The sequence below is a fragment of the Mytilus edulis genome, chromosome 10, assembly GCF_963676685.1.
Source record: "Mytilus edulis chromosome 10, xbMytEdul2.2, whole genome shotgun sequence".
Classification (NCBI taxonomy): domain Eukaryota; kingdom Metazoa; phylum Mollusca; class Bivalvia; order Mytilida; family Mytilidae; genus Mytilus; species Mytilus edulis.
The window spans coordinates 1,444,731-1,459,992 of NC_092353.1; the positions used below are offsets into that span (position 1 = coordinate 1,444,731).

Below are 15,262 nucleotides of genomic sequence, written 5' to 3' on the forward strand. Positions count from 1 at the left end.
ATATAATGCAGTGCTGCAGATCTTGTAAAATTACATGCACACTATTGTGTTGGCCAATAAAAACAAACTTAAAAATATAACCTATGAAAAGACAAGCAAAAATAATAATATTTTACACATTTAACTGTTTCCAAAGTTCTGTGTAAGGTTGGCTTAACAACTTGATTTACTTGAAATCGGAGGAAAAAATACAGAGCAGAAAAATTTTGAGTAAATCAGTGATGATAGAGTTATGTGACTTATGTATAGAAAGAACAGGATTGATTATAAGCAATTTATTTTGATTCCTTCTTACTTTGGTTGACAGTTGATGTTAGCATTTATATTTCTTCTCATCAAGTCTTACAAATCATTGCAATTTTTTGCGAAATTAAATTTCCACAACAAATTTTTGTCTAGAAATGTTTGAATACATTATTTTATTTCTATAGATGTCACTGTCAGAAGATTTCCGTAGAAACAGCAATAAAATGTATGAAGAAGTAATAATACCACACACAGAAACGGCACCAGCTAACATTGGGAACAATAGGGTACCAGTCGATCAACTAGATGAGGTAGATGGCAATTGTAGTTTTCTAATATAAATATAAAAAAGAAGATGTGGTATGAGACAAATGTCCACAAAAGACCAAAATGACACAGACATTAACAACTATAGGTCACTGTATGTCCTTCAACAATGAGCAAAACCCATACCGCATAGTCAGCTATAAAAGGCCCTGAAATGACAATGTAACACATAAACAAACAACAACCACTGAATTACAGGCTAAATCTGTTCTCCCTAATAAAAGAATATCTTGCTGAAATAAATCAATCTTTAGAATTTCCACTGGAGAAAAAATTAAACAGATTACGGTAAAACCAGAAATTATTGCTTGCATTTCTATTAAGAATTGTGAAGAATGAACCAAAATATTAAGTTAAATTATATCAATTTCAAGCTTTATACAGATATATGTATCAGATATCAGAATATAATTCTTATAATTGCAATACTCAGAGTAAGAGTCTTGCTATTCACATTGATAAATTTTCCAAATAATTTATAATTTTACACAGTATTATTATTATGTATCAGGGTTTAGGATTTCAGGTAAGTTTTAAATTCTCTAAATACAAATTTAATTTAGACCAGAAAAAAAGAACTATTTATAAGTTTATCATCTTTGTCAGAAGTAAAAGAAAGTTGGTTTTAAGTTCAGAGCTTGATATATTTTGTGAATTATTTTATTATTGGTCAGAATAAACTTGATTATAATAAATTTACAGATTGGCCAGATAGCCTTCAAAGGGACGAAGGAATTGAATCGTATCCAGACCGTTGTATTCCCAGCCGCCTACAAAACTAACGAGAACCTGCTGATCTGTGCCCCCACGGGAGCTGGTAAAACTAACATCGCTATGTTAACCATTCTACATGAAATAAAACAACACATCTCTCAAGGGGTCATCAAGAAGGATGAATTCAAAGTAAGATTGGAGAAAAAGGTTCACAATTCGAATGAAAATATTTTGCCGTAAAATTTTCACAAAAGTCTATATATCAACAGATAGACAATATATGTATTAAAATCTTTTAAACAAGATGAAGGAACCGAAAAATTTCCAGAAAATAAATTTAATTTGTGTTTGCCTCAATTGAACTTCATCATATTGTCAGTTCTTATCCAAATATATAAACAAGTATTTTTAAGTGAAAATGATTTCTATTGAATTCAATATTATACAGACTCTTATCTATGATTGTGATGCATTATCATATACACTTCAATTTGATATAAGACAGCCATCTAACTTCTTACAAAAGTTGGTTGATACTTGCATCTACCATTAATTTCTGACATTTTGCTTAAATTTTCACTGTTTTATAGATCATATATGTGGCTCCAATGAAGGCCTTGGCAGCTGAGATGGTGAGAAACTTCGGTAGTCGGTTGGAACCCTTGGGTATATCTGTGAGAGAGTTGACTGGAGATATGTCTCTAACAAAGGCAGAAATCCTGAAAACACAGGTAAAATAATTATTGTACCATGCCTTACCTGTCATCCTCCTGGTGGATTATAACAAATATAGAATTAAGAAGATGTGGTATGATTACCAATGAGACAACTGTCCACAAAAAATCAAATGATGTAGAAGTAAAATAATTGCAGTTTATTATACAGCCTTTAACAATAAGCTATAACCATAACATAGTCAGCTGTAAAAGGCCCCAAAATTACAACTATAAAACAATTAAAAAAAAGAAAACAAACAGCATGGTTTATGTACAAAACAATAAACAATAAGCAAATATGATATCCAACAAGTTGGGAGGGGAACAAAATTGTATCAACATAGTAGCTTTATTGATTGTGTCAGCTGTTTAAAATTTGAAATGACTCAGAATTGGAAAAAAAAACCAAACATGAAGATCTTTTTTTTGAGAAATTAGAATTCCTTTTTTCTATTTGTGGATCTATGAACTATATAGAAACAAACTCGCTCAAAATTGAGTTGGCTTTCCAGCTGTTTATGTATCTTAATTTTCTGTCAGAGCAGAATAATTTTTGCCTTCAACTGATAAAAAGTCTTTATTTTGAACAGATGATGGTAACAACACCAGAGAAATGGGATGTTGTCACTAGGAAAAGTACGGGAGATGTGGCTCTGGCACAACTGGTAAAACTGTTAATCATTGACGAAGTCCATTTGCTCCACGATGACAGAGGAGCTGTTATAGAAAGTTTAGTGGCCAGAACTATAAGACAGGTATTTATTCATAGAAAGTTTTACTTAAAGTTAAAGGATGCTGTAAACAAACTGATTACTATTGAAGAGATGATACAGATTATAATATAAATAGTGAATAGCAAACTGTAATATAATATTGTAGAAGTTTGGAGCTTGACTCCCAGAAATTGTAAACAAAATTTAACACATAAAAAATTGAGAATGAAAATAGGGAATGTGTCAAAGAGACAACAACCAGACCATAGAGAAGACAACAGCAGAAGGTCACCAACAGGTCTTCAATGCAGCGAGAAATTCCCGCACCCGGAGGAGTCCTTCAGCTGGCCCCTAACAAATATATAACTTCAGTGATAATGAATGTCATACTAAACTCCAAATTGTACACAAGAAACTAAAATTAAAAATAATACAAGACTAAAAAAGGCCCAGAGGCTCCTGACTCGGGACAGGCGCAAAAATGCAGCAGGTTTAAACATTTTTATGAGATCTCAACCATACAAAAAAACTAAAAAGGATAGTTTTCCTCAATCTAGTAAAACCCTTTTATTAAATACTTTACAGAAACTATAAAGAAATTTCAAAATATATATATATGAAATGTAGCACAGTATTTAATTTATATTTCAGGTTGAAAGTAGCCAAAACATGATCAGAATTATAGGACTGTCAGCCACTCTTCCAAATTATTTAGATGTGGCTAGATTTTTACATGTCAATCCATACCAAGGTCTCTTCTTCTTTGATGGCAGGTTTAGACCAGTCCCATTGAGCCAGACATTTGTTGGTAAGCATTTTATATGTAAATACTCGACCAGGAGTAACGTAATATTTAAATGAATTGACTTATCAACTAAAAATATTGTTTTTAAATTTGTTGTTTGTAAATCAAATCACCTTTAAAGACACATGTACCATACAAATTATTCTGATAACCAACCAAACCTAAATGATGCATTTTGTCATTTCTGGGGCCAACATGTTTGTCAGGTTATGTATGTTCACCATTTTGTAATTTTCTGAGCCAACCTGTTCACCATTTTGTAATATCTTGAGCCAACCTGTTTGCCAGGTTTTGTATATTCACCATTTTATAATTTCTGGGGCCAACCTGTTTGCCAGGATTTTTCATTTTCATCTTTCTCTCTTGTCCCAGATACTAATATTCCTTTAAATCAATCTTTGAATAATGGACACTTTTATCTGAATTGCTTAATTAGCTAAAACACACGTTTGCATAAATTTGTCAACTTGACACTCATGTTTATCCTCTATTTATAGTTATCTCTAGTGCAAATATTTCATACATCTAATGAACAAGTCCACATTTTGATAATCTACTGTGGAGCATTAAACTCCATGCACTCTGGCTTCTTCTACCATTAAAAATTGGTAGACACAATAAAAGGCAATGGTGCTGAAAGTGGTGTTAAACATCAACAATCAGTTATAACCCACAGTTATTAACATTTACAGGTGTCAAGGCTACCAACAGAGTACAGCAGTTACAAGAGATGAATACAGTTTGTTATGAAAAAGTACTGGAACAAGTCCGACAAGGGTATCAGGTAACTTACAGGCCAAAGAATTACAACATTATTTCTGAATATCATTTCATAAGGGCTTTTAATGCAATTAGGAGACCAAGTTGGTGAAAGAAAATACCACACATTGTTCAATTTCAAAGAGGTTTGTGATCGTTTTCTAGATCCTACTTGTAAGCAGTATTTTTACATAGTCTTCTAGGTTTCAATTAGGACCTTTTAGACATTTCCTGAGACTTTTAAAAAAAGGGTGCAATTTCTGTATTTGTATTTTTGTTTTTATTATGATTAAATGCAACTTTTTTGTCTATGCATCTTTGTAATGAAAGTGGTAAAGTACAAGTTTAATTAGCAAGTTTTCTCTCTCTTAAACATATATGTGTACACTATTTTTCAGACGATGGTATTTGTGCATGCTAGGAATGATACCGTGAGAACAGCTATGGTTCTACGTGATATGGCAAAGAATAAGAATGAGATTGGTTTCTTCTTACCAGAACAGTCTAGACAATACGGAGAGGCACAGAAAACTGTAAGTACAAAACAGAAACTCTGGAAAAAATGATCACATGGGGAAATAGTAGATTTGATTATTTTTAAGTTTAAATAGCAAGCACACATATATATATAATCAAAATCAAAATCAAAAGAGTATATGATTTTCTTGGAGTTTAAATTTAGCTTTTACATAAAATATTTTCAATGACATAATTTTAAAGTTAAGTTTTTATCTTTTTGAAATGATGAAAATGTGAATCTCAGGAGAAGTTATGTAAAATTGATTTGACGATTTAGTGGTAGGTTTGTTAATTTCCTTGTTAAAAATTATCAATATTTTTGTTAATTCCAGACAATGAAATCACGTAATAAACAGCTGAAAGATTTATTTCCTGATGGCTTTGCCACTCACCATGCTGGTATGTTACGTCAGGACAGAAACATTGTAGAGAAATACTTTGCAGCAGGACTAATTAAATGTTTAGTTTGTACTGCCACTCTTGCCTGGGGAGTTAATCTACCTGCTCATGCTGTAATTATTAAGGTATGTTATAGAGTATAACTACATCTCATTGGAGATCAGATCTAAGAATATTGTTCATCCTTCATCTTTGTTCTCTAGTGGATATTTGTCTCATTGGCAATCATACATCATTACTTTAAAATGAATTGGGTCATGACTATACCAATGAAGGCATCATATGAACACTTTTGATGGTTTGAATTATACATTGACTGTACAGTTACATCCATGAACGTATTTGACAGTTATTATCCTACTGGTCTTCTTTTTGAGAAGTTTTTTGGGCTTTATGTGGATTAAATATATAAAAAGAAGATGTGGTTGATTGCCAATGAGACAACTCTCCGCAAGAGACCCAAATGACACAGAGGTTAACAACTATAGGTCTCTGTACAGCCTTCAACAATGAGCAAAGCCCATACTGTATAGTCGGCTATAAAAGACCCCAAAATGACAATGTAAAACAATTTAAACAAGAAAACTAATGGCCTTATATATGTACAAAAAATGAACAAAAGACAAATAAGTAACACATAAACAAACGACAACCACTGAATTACAGGCTCCTGACTTGGGACAGGCACATACATACATAATGTGGCAGGGTTAAACATGTTAGCTGGATCCCAACCCTCCCAAAACCTGGGACAGTGGTATAACAGTACAACATAAGAACGAACTATAAAAATCAGTTGAAAAAGGCTTAACTCATCAGATAGACAAAAATACAGGTGGACGTCACATGTTTTCATTCACTTCGACATTTATAATGTTTGTAAATTGCTTTAGTTTAATTCATTTCCACTTAAATATCTCTATTTTAGATATCATAATTCATTTTTTGTTCTCTATGTAATGTCAATAGAAATCAAAATATCCACTAGACTAAAGGGTTGAGCTCCTTAATTATAGGAGATTTGGTTTTATCAAAGATGTCATTGATAATTTTTAATTAGATAAGTGAAGGAAGACATGGTATTTCTTACAATCCTATTTCTTTTAGGGCACACAAATTTATGATGCTAAGAAAGGTTCTTTTGTTGACCTTGGAATCCTAGATGTGATGCAGATATTTGGTAGAGCAGGACGTCCACAGTATGACAAGTTTGGAGCGGGTACCATCATAACAGCTCATGATAAACTGTCACACTACCTCTCACTCATGACCAGACAGAATCCAATAGAAAGTCAGTTTATAAACAGTCTGACAGACAACCTTAATGCTGAGGTAATGTTTCTATAAACCTTTTCACCAACATGTCAGTTATGGTAACAGCTATCGTAAATTGGTAAATTTTGGCGTCAGGATATTTTGGCGGTTTTGTCTCGAATTGTGTGTGTAATTTTGGTGCTTCTTCCATTTGATATGTTTAATTTTGGAACAATAGTAGTGGCAAGCTCATTCATATTTTCCTTTATTTAACCTTTAATTGACAAACTATTATTAAATTTCTCAAACTAGACACACAACAGAGTTAACACAATGAAGGAATCGGATACGGATGCAACTGCAATTAATTCCTTTTAACACGGTTCGAAGCTATAAAAATAAAAATACAATCTTGCAGATTCAAATTACCTTTTTAATAGATTATTAATTATCTACAAATATTCTATGAAATAAATTTTAATGATCTCTAATGCAGTACATGTTAATCTATTGCCGACCAAGGATTTAAATTTTAACCCTTATGCCTCTGGCAGTACAACGGCGTTCAATCAGCTGTAGCTTGGCATATTTATGACATACGTGAATAAAAATTCAAGTTGTGTTTAACAATTTCCGGAAATTGGCTATTAATTAAAGATTGATAGAAATGTTGTCAAATAATTATTATACCAGATCTTTATTTGCAGATTTGGCTATGTATTGAATTGTAGTAAATATACGGAAGATATAATAATATAAAATGTTTCCCTAAAAATTAAGATAACGATATTGTTGTACATGTACCAGTAAGCGATTTTGGCGTTTCAATTTTTAGTGTTTGATTTATGTTCGTGTGTTTAATTTTGGAACTTTCATTGTAGGCACCAAATAAACCAAAATAAAACTACAACCAAATAACCCTATTTACGGTATTTTGTGGGTTCAAAGTACACAACATTAATTATAAAAAACACATAATTCATAAAATGCTTGTTTATTGACAAATAACAAATGGTTGACATCTGTTAAAAATAGCATGCGTAAGACTGGAATCTGAAAACTCAATGATTTCCATCTTAAAAATGAAAGAAATTTACTTACAGACAAATTTAAATAAGAAAACCTGAACTTGAGATATTTAAACAAAAGAAAGTTGAATCAGCTGCAATGTTTCAAATCCTAGTTGATTTCTTTAGACTTTATAATTAAAAGCCCTCAAACCAATATGAGTGGTCTAAATAATCAACTTATGTATCACTACTAGCCTGTCGAAATGGAGAATGTGCATTCAAATCCCACATGTGGCAGGTGTGCTTAATTTCAAATCTTCATTGACTAGAATTGTCAGTTTTACTATGGGAGGTATGTAGTCCTCTCTGAGTACTCTGGCTTCCTCCATCAATGAAAACTGACAGCCAAAACATAGCTCAATAGTGTTGAAAGATGGCTTTAAAAACCAATCAATCACTCAAACCAATCATCCTTCTGTTCATTTTTGTGGTTTTAAGTTATTTCTTCATGTAAATGCTCAAAATTAACATGAATTAATTGGTTTAACTTTATTTTTACAGGTTTCAATGCATGATTATATTTATTTTGTTTTACAGATATCTCTAGGAACAGTTACTAATATAGAAGAAGCAGTGAAGTGGTTGAGTTATACCTATCTCTATGTTAGAATGAGGTGTAATCCATTGGCCTATGGAATAAACTACAACATGGCTGAGGTATATTCTTAATTTGCCTTGATCTTTTTGTGTGATAATCTTCCATCTGAAGCTACTGGAATGAGAATGGGGTTTTCCCAGCCGAGTATAGTGATAATCTGGCATATGCTAATGGCATTAGCCAAAAAGATAAACAAACCATATCATTTTCTTCTTCAAAGGTCCAAAACAGGATGTTTTCTTGTTCTGGTAAAACAGAACATGGTGTATTATTTCATATAAGCACAAAATCCCACTTGCATTTTTGCTTTCTAATTATAAGATTTTTTTAGACTGACCCAATGTTAGAGGCCTACAGAAGGGAATTGATAACAGCTGCTGGACGTAAACTAGATAAAGCTCAGATGGTCCGGTTTGATGAGAGGACTGGATACTTTGCATCAACAGACCTGGGAAGAATTGCCAGTCATTTCTACATTAAATATGATACAGTAGAGGTATTGTATTCTATATCAAAATTGAAACAGTAGAGGTATTGTGTTCATCAACCCTTGTTCTTGCTAGAGTGGACTTTTTGGTCTCTAAATTTTAAGAAAGCTTTTGATAATTTGATTATAATTATGAATAAATGTGAAGGTTTGGCATGCATCAATGAGACAGCTACATAGGGACATAAAAATAGTCAGAGGCATCTTAAACAGACAAATCAGCTTAAGTCCATAAAAGCAGTGAATGAATTAAGAGAGACTATAAAAAAAACCAACTGATATACACCAAATAACCTCAAGTACAAAATAAATTACTAAAAAATAACTTAAAGCTTCCACTGAAAAGGTTCCTGACTGGACAAGGAAATATGGTGGGGATAGACCAGTGTTTTAGAGAACTTAAACTCCAACTTCTTTGTTATTGAAATAACAAGAATTAACATCAAATTTGCACAGAAATGAGAATTTCAGAACAAGGTACTTCACTATAATTGATCACAAAAACTAAAAGATAGAATTCTGATTAAATTCTGTGTAATAGAATTTTGTGTAATAGATATCTGTGTAATAGAATTCTGTGTAATAGATATCTGTGTAATAGAAATCTGTGTAATAGAATTCTGTGTAATAGATATCTGTGTTATTGAATGTCTTACAAGTAATGAGATTAATCTCAAAGTATATAACATGATGATATATTGTGATTTTTACAGGTGATAAACGAGAACCTTAAGACAATTATGACAGAAGCTGATGTAGTGGCTGTTGTGTCTAAAGCTCAAGAATTTGATCAGATTAAGGTAACTATTTCTTAATTTAGGCAAGTCACACATGTTCATTATTGTTGTTACTTTAAGTGTTAATAAATGTTTTAGGAACTTTACTTTGAAAACACTGTTATGAATTATATAACTCTGTTCATGTCAAAGGGGAGATAATCAAATTTGTTTTCTTTAATATTTGTGATTTCAAAATTTAGAAGCCAATTTTCTTCTAAACAGCCAGGCAGATATTTATTTAAATTTTACATAGTTTTCGATCACTACCTTAGGGTGTGCATAGGGGGTATCTTTGTGAGTGGACTCAAAAGTTTCAGTTTTTAATCACTCTGTAACTTGTTAGACCAATCTGAAGACAAATTGTTTAAGTTTGAAGTACTGTATATAAGAAATATAACATATAACTATGTTTGTAGGTCAGAGACGATGAAATGACAGAATTAGAGGAGCTTATGAGTGAAACCTGTGTGATGCAGGTTCCTGGTGGTGTAGAGAATACGTATGGCAAAGTTAACATTCTAATGCAGTCCTTCATATCTAGGCAGAGTGTAGATAGCTTCTCACTGGTATCTGACCAGGCTTATGTAGCCCAGGTGAGTTGATATTTTAATGCAGGCCTTCATATCTAGGCAGAGTGTAGATAGCTTTTCACTGGTATCTGACCAGGCTTATGTAGCCCAGGTGAGTTGATATTTTAATGCAGGCCTTCATATCTAGGCAGAGTGTAGATAGCTTCTCACTGGTATCTGACCAGGCTTATGTAGCCCAGGTGAGTTGATATTTTAATGCAGGCCTTCATATCTAGGCAGAGTGTAGATAGCTTCTCACTGGTATCTGACCAGGCTTATGTAGCCCAGATGAGTTGATATTTTAATGCAGGCCTTCATATCTAGGCAGAGTGTAGATAGCTTTTCACTGGTATCTGACCAGGCTTATGTAGCCCAGGTGAGTTGATATTTTAATGCAGGCCTTCATATCTAGGCAGAGTGTAGATAGCTTTTCACTGGTATCTGACCAGGCTTATGTAGCCCAGGTGAGTTGATATTTTAATGCAGGCCTTCATATCTAGGCAGAGTGTAGATAGCTTTTCACTGGTATCTGACCAGGCTTATGTAGCACAGGTGAGTTATAGTCGATTTCTATTTTAATTTTATAATACCCAACATGAAGTACTTTGTGTATACTGTTTTACCCTTGTCTGTATGTGTGACCAGCCTTTTTGTCCCTTGATATTTCCAAAAATTAGTGCATGATATACTTCAAAACGCATTTTCTCATTCCTCACTCATCATCTTCTTGTTCACTTAACATAATAATGATTAAACAAATTAAACCACTGAAACATGTCGATCTTAATTACTGGAGCATTCCTTAGTGTTGTTGTTACCTGACCTTCTACAAATAATAATGATAAAAACTTATCACACTTTGCCAAAATCATCATTGATTACCATTATGTAGTCAACCAAGATTGAAGACATGGCTAAAAATCAAACAGTGGTTACAAAAGTCTTGTCCATTGTCTTGGAAAGAATAAAAAAATGTTCAAAATGATGAGATCTTCCCTCTGTGTATTTTTATTAAATCTGTCACACAACTTCTTTAAGGAGTTATTGCCCTTACATGAAGAATTTTACTGTTTTGAAATTTTGGTCTTTTTTCTTGAAACTTTATAAAGCAAAATTAGTCAGCAAAACAAGATCTACAAATATGTCACATTACTGAACCTTATTGGAGTAATTGTCCTCTAATGACAATGTTCACCTATTATCTTGAAAACTTTTATAGATAGATAGAACTTCAAAAAGAATGACATGATCAGTATGAACAGATAAGTAATCATACATGTAGCTTCATTCAAATTTAAATTTGTGTGTATCCTTCTCTTTTCAGAATGCAGGAAGAATTATGAGAGCTTTATTTGAGATATGTCTGAAGAAAAGTTGGCCTATAATGGCTGGCCGTTTGTTAAACCTCTGTAAGACAATAGACAAAAGACTTTGGGGATTTGAGAATCCTCTCAGACAGTTTCCTACCTTATCACAGGAAATACTGAAAAAAATTGAAGACAAAAAGTTAACAATTGATAAACTGAAGGAGATGGATCATAAAGAAATTGGTAATATAAAAATTTCAATATTAACTTGAATAATTAGACTTTTATAGAATGAGAGGAAGCTTGCACAGACAGGAACATACTGTTAATGTCGTATTGTAGGTTTTTCTTTATCACATATACATTCAAAGAAAGTTAATCAACCAATGAAATTATTTAGCTATGAAGAGATAAAAAAGTCAGTCAAGTTTTATATTATTATTGAGAGAATAAACTGATAAATGCCTGAGAACAAGAAAGCACTTTAGCTTTTCATCACTTATACCTTTTCAATAGGCTTTGAAAAATCTTTATTGAATGGTTGACTTGTTGTTTTATAGCAATTCTAATGTTTAATTGCTGTCCAACTAGTTGATAGTTGTTATTGAAAAAAAATGTTTTACTTGTATCAAGGTTTGGACATTATGAATACAGATGTTCTCTGATAAAGGTAAGAAATAACGTCTTGCATTCTGTTGATGCTCATATTGGAACTAAACTCATTCAAAGGAAAACTGATATTTATAGGTCACATGGTACATCATGTGAGGATGGGATCCACCATTAAGAAATGTGTCAATCAGTTACCTGCCCTTGACCTTGAAGCCAGCATACAACCAATCACAAGAACAGTTCTCAGAGTGAGGCTGACAATCACACCAGAGTTTAAATGGGATGATAAGGTATTGTGATTTAAATAATTTGACTTTTTGTAGTTTATGGATCAATGTCAAGGTTTTGTCAATTTCTTAATCACTATGTATATTAGGTAAATTACATTTTTATACGACCGCAAAAATTTTAATTTTTTGGTCGGATATTGCTATCACGTTGGCATCGTCGTCCTGCGTCGTCGTCCGAATACTTTTAGTTTTCGCACTCTAACTTTAGTAAAAGTGAATAGAAATCAATGAAATTAACACAAGGTTTATGACCACAAAAGGAAGGTTGGGATTGATTTTGGGAGTTTTGGTCCCAACATTTTAGGAATTAGGGGCCAAAAAAGGCCCAAATAAGCATTTTCTTGGTTTTCGCACTATAACTTTAGTTTAAGTGAATAGAAATCTATAAAATTTTGACACAAGGTTTATGACCACAAAAGGAAGGTTGGGATTGATTTTGGGAGTTTTGGTCCCAACAGTTTAGGAATTAAGGGCCAAATAAGCATTATTCTTGGTTTTCGCACAATAACTTTAGTATAAGTAAATAGAAATCAATGAAATTTTAACACAAGGTTTATGACCACAAAAGGAAGGTTGGGATTGATTTTTGGAGTTGAGGTACACAACAGTTTATGAATTAGGGGCCAAAAAGGGGCCCAAATAAGCATTATTTTTGGTTTTTGCACCATAACTTTAGTATAAGTAAATAGAAATCTATGAAATTTAAACGCAAGGTTTATGACCATAAAAGGAAGGTTGGGTTTGATTTTGGGAGTTTTGGTCCTAACAGTTTAGGAATAAGGGGCCCAAGGGGTCCAAAATTGAACTTTGTGTGATTTCATCAAAAATTGAATAATTGGGGTTCTTTGATATGCGGAATCTAACTATGCATGTAGATTCTTAATTTTTGGTCCCGTTTTCAAATTGGTCTACATTAAGGTCCATAGGGTCTAAAATTAAACTTAGTTTGATTTTAACAAAAATTGAATCCTTGGGGTTCTTTGATATGCTGAATTTAAAAATGTACTTAGATTTTTAATTATTGGCCTAGTTTTCAAGTTGGTCCAAATGGGGGTCCAAAATTAAACTTTGTTTGATTTCATCAAAAATTGAATATATGGGTTCTTTGATATGCCAAATCTAACTGTGTATGTAGATTCTTAATTTTTGGTCCAGTTTTCAAATTGGTCTACATTAAGGTCCAAAGGGTCCAAAATTAAACTAAGTTTGATTTTAACAAAAATTAAATTCTTGGGCTTATTTGATATGCTTTATCTAAATATGTACTTTGATTTTTGATTATGGGCCCAGTTTTCAAGTCAGGATTCCATATCAAGTATTGTGCAATAGCAAGAAATTTTCAATTGCACAGTATTGCACAATAGCAAGAAATATCTAATTGCACAATATTGTGCAATAGCAATTAATTTTCAATTGGAGTTATCTTTCTTTGTATAGAATAGTAGTTGATAATATATGTTGGAAATTTGCCAGACATGACTATGATGTCATTTTCTATTTTTATTTTCCAATAACTTTATGTAAATAACTTCATTGGAAATTTGCCAATATAAAATGTTGCTGATGAAGCTTTTTTCCTTATCTTATTTAAAATGTTTTTAGATAATGTATGTTGGACATTTGCCAGACATGACTATGATGTCATTTTCTATTTTTAACTACCAACTAATCTTTACCATTCAGTAAGGGGGGGGGGGGGGGGGGTTAAATTTTTTTCATTTCAGATTTCATAAATAAAAAGAAAATTTCTTCAAACATTTTTTTGAGAGGATTAATATTCAACAGCATAGTGAATTGCTCAAAGGCAAAAAAAAACTTTTAAGTTCATTAGACCACATTCATTCTGTGTCAGAAACCTATGCTGTGTCAACTATTTAATTTTAGATTTAAAAAGTTTGAAGAAGAAATCTTTAATTGATTTGTAAAATCTTGACATTTGTTTTGTGTAAAAAAAACCCCATGTAATGTCAAAAATTTGATCACAATCCAAATTCAGAGCTGTATCACGCTTGAATGTTTTGTCCATACTTGCCCCAACTGTTCAGGGTTCGACCTCTGCCGGCATATAAAGCTGCGCCCTGGGGAGCACCTGGTTGATAATTATAACCCAGCTTTATTATACCCCCGCTTTAAAAAAAGGGGGTATACTGTTTTACCTTTGTCTGTCCATCCTTCCTTCCTCCTGTCAGTCCATCAGGCCGTCCATCCCATGAATATTTTTCGTCACATTTTTCTCAGGACCTACAATACAGGGATTTCTGAAATTTGATTTCAGGGTTAATATAAGTCAGCTATACCCTGTGATAAGTTTTCAGATTTATCACATGACAACTTCCTGTTTACCGAACACTTGTTTGATTTTACACATGACAGCCAAGTTGAAAATTTTCGTCACATTTTTCTCAGTAACTACAATACAAGGATTTCTGAAATTAGGTTTCAGGGTTTACATAAGTCAGCTATACCGTGTGATGCGTTTTCAGATTCATCACTCGACAACTTCCTGTTTATCAAACACTTGCATATTTTTACACTATTAATATTATCCACTTGCGGCGGGGGTATCATCAGTGAGCAGTAGCTCGCAGTTTCACTTGTTGTTTAAATTTTGTGAAACTTAAAGTAAGAATTTCAACACACAATTCAATAATAACCAGCATCTTTATTTATGCATATTAAACACATTTTCTTATTTTAAGAAAAGAAAAATCATTTCAAAAATATAGAGGACACCCGTCAAATAGAATGTGTGTCCCATTATTCATAGTGTACCTTAGACTCATAATTTTGTATGTTCCTTCTCATAAAAATGACTTTTCATGGTGTCTTTTTACAGGTTCATGGTACCAGTTCAGAACCATTTTGGATTTGGGTGGAGGACCCAGACAATAATCACATTTACCATTCTGAATACTTCCTGCTGAACAAGAAACAGGTATGTTATCTATATACTTAATTTTGGTGGTGGATCCCAGTTATAATCACATGTACAATTCTGAATATTTCCTGTTTGACAAGAAACAGGTATGTTATAGTTGATAAAAGGGAAGGATCCCATCAAAAACAACATTTACCATTCTGAATACTTTCTGTTAAAT

General features: G+C 32.5%; 1 protein-coding gene across 1 annotated transcript in view; it reads left to right on the forward strand.

The window, feature by feature from the left end:
* The window catches only part of LOC139493119 (activating signal cointegrator 1 complex subunit 3-like), a 221,832-nt gene that overhangs the window by 17,259 nt on the left and 189,311 nt on the right, over positions 1–15,262 (forward strand). The window contains exons 9-24 of the mRNA XM_071281281.1: positions 432–557; positions 1,276–1,476; positions 1,878–2,018; positions 2,594–2,758; positions 3,368–3,524; positions 4,214–4,305; positions 4,679–4,813; positions 5,132–5,323; positions 6,306–6,530; positions 8,060–8,179; positions 8,452–8,616; positions 9,321–9,407; positions 9,803–9,979; positions 11,280–11,505; positions 12,010–12,164; positions 15,001–15,099. Of these exons, the coding sequence (XP_071137382.1) occupies positions 432–557; positions 1,276–1,476; positions 1,878–2,018; positions 2,594–2,758; positions 3,368–3,524; positions 4,214–4,305; positions 4,679–4,813; positions 5,132–5,323; positions 6,306–6,530; positions 8,060–8,179; positions 8,452–8,616; positions 9,321–9,407; positions 9,803–9,979; positions 11,280–11,505; positions 12,010–12,164; positions 15,001–15,099 (2,463 nt within the window). The remainder of the gene's footprint in view (positions 1–431; positions 558–1,275; positions 1,477–1,877; positions 2,019–2,593; positions 2,759–3,367; positions 3,525–4,213; positions 4,306–4,678; positions 4,814–5,131; positions 5,324–6,305; positions 6,531–8,059; positions 8,180–8,451; positions 8,617–9,320; positions 9,408–9,802; positions 9,980–11,279; positions 11,506–12,009; positions 12,165–15,000; positions 15,100–15,262) is intronic.